The following is a 17,736-nucleotide window of genomic DNA, read 5'->3' as shown; positions in this document are numbered from 1 at the left end:
ACATGAGCATGGCTGGTGCTAGAGCATGCAGGGTGGGCACAGAGGAAAAAGTAGAAGAGCCCTGCTCTCAAAGATCACCAGTCTGAGAAGGAGGATAAGCATTCTGATAACTTTAAAAATGCCCTAAGAGAAGACATCAATTTCTATGAGAGCTATTACTGCTAGGGGAGTAGAAGCAGCCTAGCAAAAGCTCCCTGGGAAGATGGGATTTGAAATGGACCTTAAACAATAGATAAGATACAAGAGATTCATGTAAAGCAAGGAAAGAATTCCAGGAAGAGAAAATTGCTTGAGAAAAGACAAGAATACAAAGAAGTCTAGGTAGTTCGGAAAAATGATGATGGCAGTATGGATGGTGTGTGGTCACACGCTGGGGGGCACATGGTTACTGTGAGGCAGACACACAGAGGGCAGGCCATGTCGGCCCAGGGGAGGCCCTCCAAGGCCAAGAAGAAGAGTTTGGACAAATAGAACTTTACATAATCTTTTCTTTGAATTCACTTTGAGTCAATCATTAGCTAACTGAAAACAGGAAAACATGTTAGATTATCAAACTACCACGTATCTATACATTTATTGAGTATGGAGATGCTGTCTAAATCTAAACCTGTAGGTTTGGAAAGTTACAGAACCCATGTGAACTTAAGGTGTGCTCAGGGAAACTACTGCATTATCAAATTCCTCCCCTATCGCCATACTTAACTTTTTAATGTTAAAAAAATAAGCTTCAGAAAACTTTTTCTTATATGTAAACAACAATTTTCTTTTTGCATGATACAAAATTGTTCCCTTAAAAATATGACCTATGTTGACAGTTTAATATAAAAAACAAATAGCTTCCTTTGTATTTTTGTTTTTAACCATTGAATAACCACTAATTTTGAATTTTTAAAGACATTTATGAAACGCCATAGAATGATTTATTTTTTTTTCCTAAGCTATCTACAGTGGAAAAGAACTGCTGTAAAATTGTACAGATTAAAATGATTTCTAAGTCAACAGAGAAGTCATATCTTTCAACAGAGAGAAAGAGAGAATATAAAACACACACATCTAGATAAAAGATGAATCCATTTCCTTCAGACGTAAAATTTCAGCTAATCACAAAACTAACCTGTGTAAATGTCACATGCATTCTAGATGGTGTCAGAAAAAAACATAAAGAACCATCTAGAATCTTCATTGTCATTTTTACCCCATTTCTTGGCACGGTACACTATTTTCAATTATAACCTTGAAGAGGACAGGAGTAAAATTCAAATTTGTTCTTCAGAGTGCTTGACAAAGAGAAGTGCCTAATAAATGACAGAGCCATAGAACTATAATTCCACACAGATACAGAGAAACATATTCAGATACTGCCAAAATGTTCTAAGTTTTCTGAATTCCAGCACTAATTCTGCCAGCAACATAGCACCGCTATTACATCCCCACATGGCATGAAGTGACAAAAGACCAAATTCCAAAAAGACCATTTCCTGGATCAGGCTGTCCTTGAATTTCTTCTAGAAAAGCCTCCTTTGTGATACACTTTGTAGCTGTGACAGTGATTTGCCACATCCCACAGACGACCATGTCTTCAATTTTTAGTGATTTATTCTGACACTTTACCTTAGTGCCTAAGCCAGGAATACATCTCCCTGAAGTGTGTCACATTTAGGTACCTTTAATGACAGACTACATTTAAATCACAGAAAATGATGATTTTCTCTTTTCAAAGAGAGACAAATGACAGCTCAGTCATGCAGCAAATGAAATAAACAGAAGAATCATTTTCTACCAACTTTAAGGCTTTTCTTTAAACCCACAATGAAGCAAAGGGGGTTGAATGGAATTGGATCACCTTTCTTCGGTTCTGCAAAAACACACACTGTTTAAGCATCTGACCCTGGGCTTCTATGACTCTCCTCCTCTTGAAATGTTTAACCATCCCTTCATAGCACCCTTCCTAGCTCCTCTTCCCCAGACATCTCAGAAGTGTCCGTGGTGCTCAAGGTCTCATGTCTGCCCTTTCCCTCTGTAAGTCTGATGCTCTCATTCACTTTCATTACTGCAGTTATTACTTCTCTCTGGAATACTCTAGATTCTCTTTCTCATCTCCTGCTTGAATATCCAATCCACATTCCTGCTGCTTTGTTCCCAGTCAGAGCTATACTATCTTCTTCCAGGAATCTCCACCTTAATACGTGCAAATAAAGGTCTTGCCTTTTCATGACACAGAAATCCAGAGATGGTTCGATAGGATCACTGACTTAATGGACATGAATTTGAGCAAACTCTGGGAGATAGTGGAGGACAGAGGAGTCTGCCATTCTACAGTTTATGGGTAGCAAAGAGTTAGACATGACACGAATTAGTGACTGAACAACAAGGCTGTTACTATCGTCCACAGATCATCAGTCTGTAACTCCCGAGATACCCTAACACTTTCTTTTCACTCTCTGCAATCTATCAAGTACCAAATCCCCCAGTCCTTAGTTCTCCCTCCTCCTCACAAATCTGTGTTCTCATCTCCCCTCCAACGCTCAGCTTTCATCATCTTTCACCTGAGCTCTTACTTGTCCTCTGTTCCCTTGGTATTTTGATCTTAGATATCGCCTAACACAGAGGATGAGATGGCTGGATGGCATCATCGACTTGATGGACATGAGTTTGAGTGAACTCCGGGAGCTGGTGATGGACAGGGAGGCCTGGCGTGCTGCAATTCATGGGGTCGCAAAGAGTCGGACACGACTGAGCGACTGAACTGAACAGAACACATACATCCATGAGTGGCTCTATCTCCTAACTTACACAAAACAGAAAGCATTCTATAGTACCTCAATCTATAAAGAAAATATCCAAACATCAAATATAATACTGTGAGAGCTTGAAGAACAAACAAGTGTCACATTAGGAAAGAACTGAATTTATGAGATGCGAAATCAGGAGTGACCTAATTTGGAGCCGAGTAGCCAAGAAAGTCTGGTCAGACATGCGTGACAGTTAAACTAGGACCTAAAAAGAAAGAATGAGCTCTTCAGGCAGGAGGAGCAGAAAACAGAGCTTGCCCTTTCAGCATCCACTCGAACTGCAAGAGTCTACCATGGGCCATGATGAATGAGGGGGATGGAGAGACTAGCCAAGGTAAAGGCCGTTCCATGTGGAGGGTGGCAAGACCTGTTGTAAGCAGGGGGGTTGTGTCTGAATTTACATTCCTTGAGTGTGGGAACCAAGTCTCTATTGTTTTATCCCCTGCCCAATCTTGGAGCCTAATAAATGAAAGAACAATGGTAGCAACAACAATATGCCCTCTTTGTGAGGACACTATGCTGGGTGGAGATTTACACAGAATGAGAGACAACTGTTGACTCAAAGCAGGTGTTGATGCAGACAGCGCAATCCTCCTCACATTATCTGCCACACAAAGGCACGCGACGGGCGCTCGATGGGAGAGAAAGTCGTTACAGGCCATCATAAAGTTCTGGAAAAGCTGCAGGCAGGTGGGATTAGCTTGTAAATGTTTCCAAAAGAAGTAAATTTTTAACAGCATTGGAAGGGAATAAAGGGTTGCAGAAGATTGCAGAGGAAGGGTCAAGGCATTTCAAGTAAACAGAAAAGATGAGAGAGGAAGGAGCAGATTAATCATAAACAGGTAAGCTGGACTAGGGGTGCCAAGGCCCCACTAAGAGCTTAATGGGGGCAGAGACAGCTGAGAAAGTGGGGCCCAGGTGGCCCTGAGGACATCACCTGGAACGTTCGCAATCAAACACAACCCAGCCCATTTCTAAGTGAGTGTCACACTAAAGGTCATTTAGTTTAGAGGTGGGAGGCATGTCTCTTCTGCTCCTCTCCAGTTTGAAGGGATGAGTTGAAGGAGAGTTTGTTCCTTAGGACTCAGAGAACCCACAGAATTAAACAAGTAAATGCGCTTAATCTGTTTATCTGCCCACAAGTATTACTGAAAACTGTACCAGCGTTCACAGTGATACAAAGCCATCTCCTGTCAATGGAGAGGGTTCCCTGATAGCTCAGTTGGTAAAGAATCTGCCTGCAATGCAGGAGACCCTGGTTCAGCTCCTGGGTTGGGAAGATCCCCTGTAGAAGGGAAAGGCTGCCCACTCCAGTATTCTTGGGCTTCCCATATGGCTCAGCTGGTAAAGAATCCACCTGCAATGTGGGAGACCTGGGTTCAATCCCTGGGTTGGAAAGATCCCCTGGAGAAGGGATAGGCTGCCCACTCCAGTATTTTTGGGCTTCCCATATGGTTCAGCTGGTAAAGAATCCACCTGCAATGTGGGAGACCTGGGTTCAATCCTTGGGTTGGAAAGATCCCCTGGAGAAGGGAAAGGCTGCCCACTGCATTATTGTTGTGGCTGAGTCATCTGTCCTCATTCTACAGCTCATCCGGCCTGAGAAGTCCTTCCAGGTCTGTCAGCTGGACACCAGACATGCAGCTGAGCCTCTTTCAAAACTGTTGGCACCCTGGCCCGACTGAGCTCCCTAAAATTCCTTCTGTGTGCTCCCAATTCACTTCCTATTCCCTTCCGGCTGAACAGACAGATCACCAGCCAGAGTGTGCAGGCTTTCTATTTGGGAACTGGTCATTCTGCCATCCTTGCTGTGACTGCTACAATCTGCCAATCATCTTTGGCGCTCTGAGGATGATGGGCTTCCAGACCATGTCAGCCTCTTGCCCATTGCCTCACTTGGAGGTTTTTTCAGCCCTTCAGACAGCTCTTCCACATGTAGCTTCCACCACATTAGTCGCTCAGTTGGGTCCAACTCTTTGTGACCCATGGACTGTAGCTCGCCAGACTCCTCTGTTCATGGGATTTTCTGGGCAAGAATACTGGACTGCATTGCCATTCTCTTCTCCAGGAGATCTTCCCAACCCAGGGACTGAAACTACATCTATTGCATATCCTGCATTGGCAGGTGCGTTCTTTACCAGCTGAGCCACCAGGGAAGCCCAAACATAGCTTAAGTGTTTCTTATTCTAAAGCTTTGCCTTGCTATATTTTCTTGGAATGGTTCTACTCATCTCTTTCCTCAACTCTCCTCACATAACCAGCTTAAACTGTACTTTTCATTTCTACTGACCTAGCAGATTTTTAAATGTAATATATCATTTCTAAGGGTAACCTGCAAAGCTTCACTGAATGGCCTAGACATACAACAACTGTTAACAAAAGGTAGCAACAAGAATATTTGGAATTATTCAAGTTATGCTGTTATAAACATAAAGGCACATGTCACTTTGCATATTAACTACCTGATAAGGCCTAAAAGTTCTTTGAGTAGACTCAATCATTAAAGCTATAGAATAGAAGCTACAGATAGAATGCAGATAGCATGAATCTATACTCTGTTGCAAAGCATTCATATTGATACTTAAATTTAGGTTATGGGAGAAGGAATAATCCTTTAGTAAAACTATCATGTGTGTGTGTTAGTCACTTAGTCATGGCTGACTTTTTGCGACCCCATGGATTGCAGCCCACCAGGCTTCTCTGTCCATGAGATTTTCCAGACAAAGATTCTGGAGTGGGTTGCCATTTCCTTCTCCAGGGGATCTTCCCAACCCAGGGATTGAACCCGGGTCTCCTGCACTGCAGGCAGATTCTTTACCAACTGAGCTACAAGGGAAACCCCAAATTATCATAGATTACCATTATGAACATAGTCTCTACAGGTTAAAGTTCATATTGATAATATTAAATGTCTCAAGACACTGTGTTACATGAACACAGAGCTTTAAATGAACACAGAATTGTGGTGCTGGAGAAGACTCTTGAGAGCCCCTTGGACAGAAGGAGATCAAACCAGTCAATCCTAAAGGAAATCAACCCTGAATATTCATGGGAAGGACTAAAGCTGAAGCTCCAATACTTTGGCCACCTGATGTGAAGAGCTGACTCACTGGAAAAGACCCTGATGCTGGTAAAGACTGAAGGCAAAAGAAGGGGGTGGCAGCATCAGTGATACTATCTAAGGATCTCATCCCTGACTCAATAAACATGAATCTGAGCAAACTCTTGGAGATGGTGAAGGACAGGGAAGCCTGGCGTGCTACAGTCCTGGGGTCACAAAGAGTCAGGCAGGACTTAGTGATTGAAGGACAACAATGGTCAATTCAACTTTGGATCAGGAATATAATTTTTCAGTATTTCTTTATTATATGATTGCTCTGAATTAAACTGTTTCGAATCCTATGCTCCAAATGAATCCTACAGATGAATACAAAGTACTAAAAAGGCAATGATCTACTACTTCAATTCCTTGATTTAATCCTTTTAAATTGGGTGGCAGCATAATTTTTGAAAAAGCTTTTTATGTGACTCCTGTATTTTGGTTAATTTTGTTCTCCAACTGAGAATGGCATATGTTCATTTGTTTTACTACTGCATGCTTGCTGATGGGGCGAATAATAGAGCATTCACAGAAACACAGCCAACTCCTTGAGTGAGGTACACTGAAAATCAGATTAACTCGACAAACACATCACCCTCTTCATTTATCTTTGTCTTAAAAAAAAAAAAAAACACAAGAAAGGCAATCCAAACAGCAGAGTGATTAACTCTGGCAGAATAAACTCACAACATAGCGCTTTTTGGAGTCTTCGGATTTTGATGGCTGTACGGTAGGCAGAGAAACGTACGTTATTCAGGTCAGCTGAAACGGAAAATGGAACATTCAGAAAGCATGCTTAGGATTGTTTAACTTACATAGAATGGCAAGAATATATCTGTTCCCTTCAATGATGGAAAATTATTATGTCTTTTCACATGAAAAGGTCTTTTCCTAAAATCCACAGCGTTTATAAGAAAATAATTAAATGTTCATCACACCATAGGCTGTCTTCTCTGCTGCTAAGAGGGATTCTCTTCCAGGGCATTTCCCCACAAGGACAATCAGTTTTCTGCCACCTAGGCTGTCCATCTCACTACTCGCAAAGCTAGTCTTATTTCTATGCTCCTTCTGTCCTGCTCTATTTGCTTCTTCCACCCTTTAATCAATCTGGTTAAAATTATACAATAATCAATATTCAAATCTTTAGAAATGATAGATTAACTCCAGTTAATAATACCATATTGCCTATTCAAAAGTTGCCAAATGAATAGATCTTATAAATTCTCATCACAAGAAAAAGAATTATGTAACTATGTTTGATGATGGATGTTAACTAGACTTACATGGTGATCATTTTACAATATATACAAATATCAAATCATTATGTTGTACACCTGAAACTAATGTAATGTTATATATTATCTTAATTAAAAAAACCTGAAAGATTTAGCGTCAAATTGAGAAAAAAAGACACTGGAATTTCTTTCTTTGTCTTCTAAAGATAGAGTATCCATAAGAGAGATTAGAAGAGTTAGTCTCTAATTCTTAACATTGGCGTGCTCATTTTACAAACTAAAACAATCCAGTGGTTTGTCTTTTGTTCGTTCAACCTTTGTAACTGTCCTCACTCAATCCAAGAGAAAGCTCACACAGAAGCCTGGTATATAAAGAGATAAAAGGAGTGCCCCCTCCTTGCTGAAATGGCAGTGCGAATGAGCGCCTTGGGGTGCCACTCCCCTTCTCCAATGGCACTTTAGATCCCTTGTAAGAAAATTCTTTCAAAGCCATTGGAATGACCTACGAGAAGCAGTAATAATAATCAGCTCAGCCATATTCTACTAGAAATCTACAATGTTAGGATTCTCATCTCACGTGTTCTCATGCATTTTTATTAAAGTGAATTTAGCTTTTAATGACTACTTAGACAAAATGAAATTAGACAAGCTAATTTAATAATATTTAATAAATAAACAGTGAGCAAAAAGTAAATATGAAGCAGTGGATTACAGGCTGCTGTACTCTATTGTTTTTGTTTTCACACAAAGCTGAAGCTTAAGATGATACAATATGAGGGAGGTAAAACCAATTATACTTCTTTTAAAATCAACCTTCTTGAGTTCATGCTATTGTGAGCAATACGTTCTCTTAAGAAAAGTAAAATCTGTTTACTGCTTTGCCCTTAGAAATTCAACTGCTTTTACATGCCCGTGACATGGTCCTGTAAACATAATATGCCATGTAAGGAAAACTGGTGACTAGAATCCATTTAAGAAATACAATTCTCAGTTGTTGAAGTCAATTAATTACTATTAACTAAAATAACACTCACCAAGGGATTGAAAGAGTTCGGTCATTTTAGGATGATCCCAACAGGTTGTCTGTGTTTGATGACTAGGAAAAAAAAATAATACATTTAAATAAAAGACTGTATAAAATAGTAATTGCCACACAGAAAATATGCAAAGTGAATTCTTATTCAAATTTTTAAGAATACATACAAAATTATCCCCTTGATGGATCACTTAGGCTTATTAATGTTTTGGCCAAAAAGCTTGTTTGGGTTTTTCCAGTTATTATGTGGCCCAGTTATTATTGTTCTGGCCAAAAAGCTCATCTGGGTTTTTCTGTAACATCTTATGGAAACCCGAATGAACACTTTGGCCAACCTAATACTTAGTATATGAAACAACATTAGATTTTTGTTTGAGCAAATATATCATGACAGTATAGATAAATAAATATGCTTTATCTGTTTCAAAAAGAATTACAGCTAAAGATTAAAACCTAGGTATAAAATGTGACTGTCACGGACCCTGGAGCCTCAGGCTTGAGGCAGCCAGACAGGTGTAGGCTCCAAAATAACTCTACCTGTGTCCGGCTGATGTAGATTCTCATTCAGAATAAATTCTCTGAGAGCAGAAGTGCTCTGAAGAGTCGTTTAACTTTAGGAGTCCTAATCAAATTTCCAAAGAGGGAAATGAGGAGAACTGTGAATAACACCTCCATCACACAATCCACTGAGTCTTCCTCCTCTTTAGCCTCAAGTCTTTCCTTCTTCACTGTAAATGTGCCCTCTTCTCCTGTGGGGATTCACTCAGACCTCACACCCTTAGAGTACAAAGATTAGCACAAAGATTATCTTAAGTTGAAGATATCTGAGAATCAACAAATGGAGCAAGAAGCTTTGTCAGAGCTTCCTTTATCTGGCTTAAAGTAGTATCTTCTGGGAAACAAGGCTCTCCAAGAGTTTCAGGGCTATGAAAATAACAGAAAAAAACACTCACACTTGCACAAACAAATATTATCACAAACGTTCTTATCTCATGTTTGTTCTCCTCAAGAAACACATGTGTTTCCTAAAGAAACCTACTGGGTCTTCTCATAGGAGCCTTTCTCTACCCAGTTCTTTTCCTCTACTGCATTGGGTATATAAGCCCTAAATTCTAGCCACTTAAGTTACTCATCACTGTATGCAGATTGCATTCATAAATAAACTCTTTTCTCCTGCAAATTTGTCCTTTGTCACCTTAATTCACAGACCCCCAATAACTGAACCTAAGAGAGTGGAGAAAAAGTTGTTTCTCTTCCCTGACATGCTCTTCATGAACATCTAGATTCTTCACTCTCCTTACATATGGATTTCTCTTTTGCCATTTTAATTTCATACTCTTCTTTCAGCCTCCTCCAGTTAGCCAGTATTTTTTATAAGTATTGAACTGTTTTTTTTCATGATCCTTATCCTTTGCTTTAAAAGCAAGTTGTTGTACCTTCTCTTTTTCAGTAACTTCCAAAACTAATTAGAAGTTTGGGGGAATAAGGTGAGGGTAATACAGATCAATGTACAGCTTAAATTAGGTTCCTTCTTTGTGTGTATATGTGGTGAACAGCTCTTCAGTGGGTCAGTGGCCTTATTTAAAATAGTTTACTGTTCATTATCTAGGTCAGAATAGAGTAATAACATTTAATAGTACTCAAAAGACTTCCTAGATAACACTCAGTTCTTATAAAACTGTTTAGTAGGCTAAATAAAATCGCACAGTACACAAGAGACAGTGATATTAAAATACTCATACAATCAAATGTCAGGGAAATTATTTTTAAAACCTAAGTAATATATCAAGAAGTGAGGCATGTCACTGGAAAAAGAACATAATCAGTGTTTTTGTACACAAGTAATAGAACTCCCAAATAACTCATACTTTACTTTGGAAAAAATTTCAAGTTTAGATTTGAAATTGGGTATGTAAAATGTCCTAGAAATTTCAAAATCTCAAACAAAATAACATATGTTCAATGTGAAGGTCTATCTTGGGAAGAGTTAGAAAGTTGTCTGAATGCTTTACCTGGTTCCTGATACCAGTGTGAAGGCAAATATCTCCAAACACTTTGGTACTAAATGCCAACCAAATCATTCTACCCTTTGACTATCTAAATTATTCCAAAGACCATGGGAAAAGTACCAAAGTTATGTGCCCTGAGGTGTTTTTTTTACTGTTCATAGTGTGGCCTGTGCTGAATTGAAATGCAAAATCTCATACTTTGACTGAATCAGAATCTTCATCTCATCAAAATCTCAAGTGATTCATATGCACATTCAAGAAGTACTGACCTAAAAGACTCCTAATACAAATGAAAGTAAAACATGAAAAAGATACCTCCAAATTTTGCTAATAAAACAGCTTCCTCCCTATTACCAATAAGAATTTTAAAAGAAAAGGGAAGAAAAAGAATTAAAGAAGGATTTGCTGAAAATAGAGTGCAATCCAAAGAAATTCATCACAGGCTCCCAGTTTTTAAGAGAGCCTACTAGGATTCACTTGAGCTCTTGTCTCCTCTTTGGAGTAATTTCAATCCCCATGGCAACACTACTGCTTAGAGACAGACACCCCATCGTGAAGGACCAAACCAAGGCTCAAGAATCAAACTAAAACTATAAGTAATGCAGAGCCAAACTTTATACCTAAACAACAAACAAACACACACTTTCTCTAGAATCACAAGTGTGGTGCTTTGGCAAACAACCTCTATGGAACCACAAGGGAAAAATACCAGCAAGCAGTCAGACAGAGGACTGAGAAATCAGTGAGAACACCCGCTTGCTAATGGCTCTCTTTAGTTGAAGCCACCACCACGAGTTGAGGGAACACACACATTTGGCAAACAGATGGAGGGCGGGAAACGGCACCTCCCCTTGTGAATTCAATACCAGTTGATTCATTAGGCAGAACTGCCAAAGCTGAAAATAAACACAGCCTCTGGTTACAAAAGTAAAATTGCAGCTTACCAAACAACAGTTTTTTTTTTTAAAAAGTAGTAGATGCAATTGATTGTTGGGTTTTCTTTCACTCTTTTTTTTTAAGTGGGGGGAGGGTTTTAAAGCAAAATCCACAATCAATCCAAAGGCTCAAAGTATTTGAACAGCTGCAGATTGCTCAGTTCCTCCTGCCAAAATGCTTCCAGTCCTCCCAGAGGAGGCAACCAAAACAGAATAAAAGTAGCATTCCCCCCCCCAAAATAACAACAGTTTAGGTTCTGGCCAATCTCAAATATGAAAGAGGAGTAGAATTTTATATTGTACAACTTGACAAACTGTAAAATAAAATTCCAATTTTGTTACTAAAAATCCTCATTTTAAGAGGGAACCAACACAGGAGTCTAAGAATAAATGAAAAATCAAAAAATCCACCAAAGCAGCAATCAGGAGTTAAGTCCAGATCATGTGATGCAAACAACAGCAAGAATATGTGACATATACCTAAGCAGGTGCCTAGCCTGCTCGCATCAGGGAAAACTGTGAAGGCCTTTGATGTGGGCCAGAAATTAGTGAGTGATACACCTGTGTAGCTGCGATTATCTTTAAGCTATTTTAAACTCTACAAAATGAAGAAAACTGATAGTAATGCAAATGATTTTTTGTCCACAGAAATGCAAATTGTGTCCACTCGAATGCAAGTGATTATTGTCCTGATGGATACTGACCAGTCTGTCAGCTTTGCATCCATTGTTAATTCATTTCAGCATGCCTTACTTAACTATAAAGACTAATATTTAGTATTCTCCTTGGAACCTGCTAGAACTTCTTACCCATTCTCTTATTATTTACTGAATGCTCTTTTTATATTTGTACAAGTCAAGGTTTTCCATAGTTTAAATTTTATTTTATATATTTAAATTTTAAAATTAAAAAATTTTTAATTGAGGTACAATTTGTGGTGTCTCAAGGATGAAAGAGCAGATAAAACCAAGGAGGTTCTTGGAATGCAGGAATGGAAAAAACCAGACCCTTATGGCCCTCCCTCCCACCATGTTGTAACTATTAATGGATTTCAGGTCTTCCTGAGCAGTATAAACTGTCTCCCCTCCTGCCCCATAAGGAGAAAGTATTTGTCTTACTCTTCCCTGACCCAGTCAGTATACATGCCTCATCCAATCAGCAAATGACCTACAAGACCCTATCCCACTCCTTGTACCCTGGGTATAAAAGTGGACTAAGGACCCCCACTCAATGTCGGTTCTCACAGGCCCACTGTTCTAACAGCATCTCCCATTCTAATAAACTTTATTTCCCTCTCATTTTGTCTCATGCCTGGAAAGTCTTTTCCAACCCGCACCTGGACTATGACACAACTAACATACAACATTGTGTAAGTTTAAGGTGTACAGCGTGTTGGTTTGATATATTTGCATACTGCAATATGACTACCACTATACCATTATCTAACACCATTATCACATCACACAATCATCATTTCCTTTTTTTGTGGTAAGAACATTTAAAGTCTAGTCTCAGCAACTTTCAAATTTATCCTACAGTGAAAGTGAAGTTGCTCAGTCATGTCTGACTCTGCGACCTCATGGACTATAGCCTACCAAGCTCCTCTGTCCATGGAATTTTCCAAGTAAGAGTACTGGAGTGGGTTGCCATTTCCTTCTCCAGGGGCTCTTCCCAACCCAGAGATCAAACCTGGGTCTCCCGCATTGCAGGCAGACACTTTACCGAGCCACCTGGGAGGCCCTCATCATACAGTATCGGTTTTTATAAATCACTGTGTTGTGCATTAGATCTCCATTACCTAATTTTTTAAATTATCCTTCAAAACTTGGGACAGTCCTGTATTATACCTGCTGTCACATATAGTTATTAAAGTGTCCCTGTATCCTTAAGTGTTCCAGTTTGGACAACATATGACTCTATATTTTATGGACTTTGATGAAATATTAAACCAGTATGGTTAATAAGTAGCATATGCTTCTAGCTATTATTATTCATAATGTGTTCTTACAAGCCAAAGAAACGTAAATACAAATAAGACTGTGCACCAATGAAGAGAAGACAAAAACTGTTGGGCCACAACACTTGCCCAGTATATAATATAGTGAACCAATAGCAATTTACAAATAACATCAATATGATACTGATTTCTAAGCAAAGACTGCTCTGGGGAAGATATCTGTTGAACCCATTTGTTCTCATTAGGGTGGTCTCTTTTTTTTCATTAAAAGATGATAAGATGGGATGCTGGATATTCAAAAACCAACACACACTTTCTTGTTACTTATCTATCTAATTTAATGTTTGAAACTGGATTTTGTGGGGTTTGCTATTTATCATTCCATTCCAATTTTAATTATAAAGGCTTATAAGAGAAAAAGCTTCCCAAGTGGTGCAGTGGTAAAGAATTCCCTGCCAATGTAGGAGACATAGGTTTGATCCCTGGGTTGGGAAGATCCCCTGGAGAAGGAAATGGCACCCCACTCCAGTATTCTTGGCCTGGAAAATTCTACGGACAGAGGAGCCTGGTGGGCTACAGTCCACGGGGTCACAAAAAGCCAGATATGACTGAGTAACATACATAAGAGAAAAGCATTATAGGTGAGTTAGCTAATTAAAAATATAAAAGTAAAATATAAATGTGTGTGAGAATATAATGCTCTGGCTAAGACAATCACAGAAAGAGAAATATTTCTTCTTCATGGTACATGTGTACACATGTGCTCAGTTGTGTCTGACTCCTTGCAATTCCATGGACTGTAGCCTGCCAGGCTCCTTTATCTATGGAATTTCCCAGGCAAGAACACTGGAGTGGGTTGCCATTTCCCACTCCATCGTATCTTCCCGACATAGAGATCAAACCTGCGTCCCTTGCGTCTCTTGCATTGGCAGGTAGATTCTTCACCATTGTGACACGTGGGAAGCCCAACTGCTATACACAGTAAAACCTAATACACTAGGTGAGGATATGTAATATTAATTACAGTAATGGCCTATTATTTGAATGCGCAATTTGTACCAAGTACTCTCCTAAACTCTTTCTATATATAAACTCAAAACCAAACAATAATTCTGAGTTCGGTGCCAATATTATCCCCACTTTACAAATAAATGAACCTAGGAAAAACTTAGATAACTTGTTCAAGGTCATAGTTTGTAAATAGTAGAAATGGAATTTGAACCCAGATGGTCTGATTTTAAGCCTGAGTTCTTAATATGGACGTGTACTTGCACGATTGAGGTTTTAAAATATTTCTGATGAAGCTGTCTAAATTTGAGTCCGAGGTCCATCATTATAATCATTACAAACAACCTCATCTCCCTTGCTTCTCTCACTCCTGGCAAAACCGAAGCATGGATCAGCTCAATTACTTGTCTTCTCTGGACCAGAGCAGCTGTTCATGAATACAGCTGGAGAAAATCACTCAACAGGCTGATTTTACTTTAAATGTTTGACTTCAAACCTCAAATGTCCAAGTGCTGGCAAATGCACTACATTCCCTAATAAAGTGCTTCCCAGAGCCCAAGGCAACAATTACCGCCACCATCTCACTCCCCAAACCTAAGTAAATTTCCCCGCCTGTCTTAGTATCATTTAACTCTATCTCACACTACATCTAAAAAACTAAAAATCATCACACTAGAATTCCTTCATCTTCCCACCTCTAAATCAATAAGCTTCCCTACATCTGCCATGTTATCTGCTTCCCCCTTTTTTTTAAATGAGAAGTGACCCCGTTTCCTATGAAGGGCCAATTCTTCCCAAAGATTTCTAAACAACTCTTGTGCTGATTATCAACCCCTCTCTCAATAAGACTAGGTTCAGAATGCAAATGTAGAAGGGTTCAGATCAGATCAGATCAGATCAGTCGCTCAGTCATGTCCGACTCTTTGCGACCCCATGAATCGCAGCACGCCAGGCCTCCCTATCCATCACCAACTCCCGGAGTTCACTGAGACTCACGTCCATCGAATCAGTGATGCCATCCAGCCATCTCATCCTCTGTCGTCCCCTTCTCCTCCTGCCCCCAATCCCTCCCAGCATCAGAGTCTTTTCCAATGAGTCAACTCTTCCCATGAGGTGGCCAAAGTACTGGAGTTTCAGCTTTAGCATCATTCCTTCCAAAGAAAGCCCAGAGCTGATCTCCTTCAGAATGGACTGGTTGGATCTCCTTGCAGTCCAAGGGACTCCCAAGAGTCTTCTCCAACACCACAATTCAAAAGCATCAATTCTTCAGCACTCAGCCTTCTTCACAGTCCAACTCTCACATCCATACATGACCACAGGAAAAACCATAGCCTTGACTAGACGGACCTTTGTTGGCAAAGTAACATCTCTGCTTTTGAATATGCTATGTAGGTTGGTCATAACTTTCCTTCCAAGGAGTAAGCGTCTTTAATTTCACTGCAGTCACCATCTGCAGTGATTTTGGAGCCCCAAAAAATAAAGTCTGACACTGTTTCCACTGTTTCTCCATCTATTTCCCATGAAGTGATGGGACAGGATGCCATGATCTTCGTTATCTGAATGTTGAGCTGTAAGCCAACTTTTTCACTCTCCAGTTTCACTTTCATCAAGAGGCTTTTTAGTTCCGCTTCACTTTCTGCCATAAGGGTGGTGTCAACTGCATATCTGAGGTTATTCATATTTCTCCCAGCAATCTTGATTCCAGCTTGTGTTTCTTCCAGTCCAGCGTTTCTCATGATGTACTTTGCATAGAAGTTAAATAAACAGGGTGACAATATACAGCGTTGACGTACTCCTTTTCCTATTTGGAACCAGTTTGTTGTTCCATGTCCAGTTCTAACTGTTGCTTCCTGACCTGCATATAGGTTTCTCAAGAGGCAGGTCAGGTGGTCTGGTATTCCCATCTCTTTCAGAATTTTCCACAGTTTATTGTGATCCACACAGTCAAAGGCTTTGGCATAGTCAATAAAGCAGAAATAGATGTTTTTCTGGAACTCTCTTGCTTTTTCCATGATACAGCGGATGTTGGCAATTTGATCTCTGGTTCCTCTGCCTTTTCTAAAACCAGCTTGAACATCAGGAAGTTCACGGTTCACGTATGCTGAAGCCTGGCTTGGAGAATTTTGAGTATTACTTTACTAGTGTGTGAGATGAGTGCAATTGTGTGGTAGTTTGAGCATTCTTTGGCATTGCCTTTCTTTGGGATTGGAATGAAAACTGACCCTTTCCAGTCCTGTGGCCACTGCTGAGTTTTCCAAATTTGCTGGCATATTGAGTGCAGCACTTTCACAGCATCATCTTTCAGGATTTGGAATAGCTCCACTGGAATTCCATCACCTCCACTAGCTTTGTTCGTAGTGATGCTTTCTAAGGCCCACTTGACTTCACATTCCAGGATATCTGGCTCTAGGTCAGTGATCACACCATCATGATTATCTGGGTGGTGAAGATCTTTTTTGTACAGTTCTTCTGTGTATTCTTGCCATCTCTTCTTAGTATCTTCTGCTTCTGTTAGGTCCATACCATTTCTGTCCTTTATCAAGCCCATCTTTGCATGAAATGTTCCTTTGGTATCTCTGATTTTCTTGAAGAGATCTCTAGTCTTTCCCATTCTGTTGTTTTCCTCTATTTCTTTGCATTGATCGCTGAAGAAGGCTTTCTTATCTCTTCTTGCTGTTCTTTGGAACTCTGCATTCAGATTATTTTATCTTTCCTTTTCTCCTTTGCTTTTCGCTTCTCTTCTTTTCACAGCTATTTGTAAGGCCTCCCCAGACAGCCATTTTGCTTTTTTGCATTTCTTTTCCATGTTAGAAGGGTTAGCCATCCTTAATCTCAATCTCTCTCTCTCTCTCTTTGTCTCACACACACACACACACACACACTTACTCACACCCTATCTTGAATCTGCATTTCCTGCCACCTAGGACCCATTTTGTCTTCTTTACAAAATTTTCTTATGAATAGTTCACATCCTCCAGATTCATTCAGGACTTAAGTCACTTCTATTTGGATTTTAACCTCACTCCACCCAAACTGGTCCTGTCAAAATTATCAAGGCACTCCATGTTGTTAAGTGGAATGCCTGCTTTTCTGTCTTCAGCTCATTAGACCTCTCCTCATGCTGCTGCTAAGTTGCTTCAGTCGTGTCCAACTCTGTGTAACCCCCTAGACGGCAGCCCACCAGGCTCCCCCGTCCTGGGGATTCTCCAGGCAAGAACACTGGGGTGGGTTGCCATTTCCTTCTCCAATGCATGAAAGTGAAAAGTGAAAGTGAAGTCGCTCAGTCGAGTCCGACTCCTAGCGACCCCGTGGACTGCAGCCCACCAGGCCCCTCTGTCCATGGGATTTTCCAGGCAAGAGTACGGGAGTGGGGTGCCATTGCCTTCTCCGCCTCTCCTCATAAGCAAAGAGAAATAGGGTAGAGGCTTCAGAAGTAAGTTATCTACTGTAGTAGACGCTGAGAGATGCTATGTAAAAAACAGAATATCCAGAATGAAGTTGATGTAGGCAAAATGTACACTATCTGAACACCTTGTTTACATATACAAGTTATATATAGGGATCAAGTAGAGCTCCCAAGTAATCAAATTTACATTCAAGTGATGAAAGCATACAGACTAAAACACATTTTGGCAACCTCATGTGATATCATTTATCTGAGTAA

General features: G+C 40.0%; 1 protein-coding gene across 10 annotated transcripts in view; it reads right to left on the bottom strand.

The window, feature by feature from the left end:
* UTRN (utrophin) overlaps positions 1–17,736 on the bottom strand; it is a 565,993-nt gene that overhangs the window by 66,793 nt on the left and 481,464 nt on the right. For all 10 annotated transcript variants that reach the window (XM_055535865.1, XM_055535867.1, XM_055535866.1 and 7 more), the window contains 2 exons: positions 8,162–8,223; positions 6,580–6,654 (listed from right to left, as the gene is read on the bottom strand). In XM_055535865.1, the coding sequence (XP_055391840.1) occupies positions 6,580–6,654; positions 8,162–8,223 (137 nt within the window). The remainder of the gene's footprint in view (positions 1–6,579; positions 6,655–8,161; positions 8,224–17,736) is intronic.

This window comes from Bubalus kerabau, chromosome 9, assembly GCF_029407905.1.
Source record: "Bubalus kerabau isolate K-KA32 ecotype Philippines breed swamp buffalo chromosome 9, PCC_UOA_SB_1v2, whole genome shotgun sequence".
NCBI lineage: Eukaryota > Metazoa > Chordata > Mammalia > Artiodactyla > Bovidae > Bubalus > Bubalus kerabau.
This window is presented reverse-complemented; position numbering and strand designations above follow the sequence as displayed.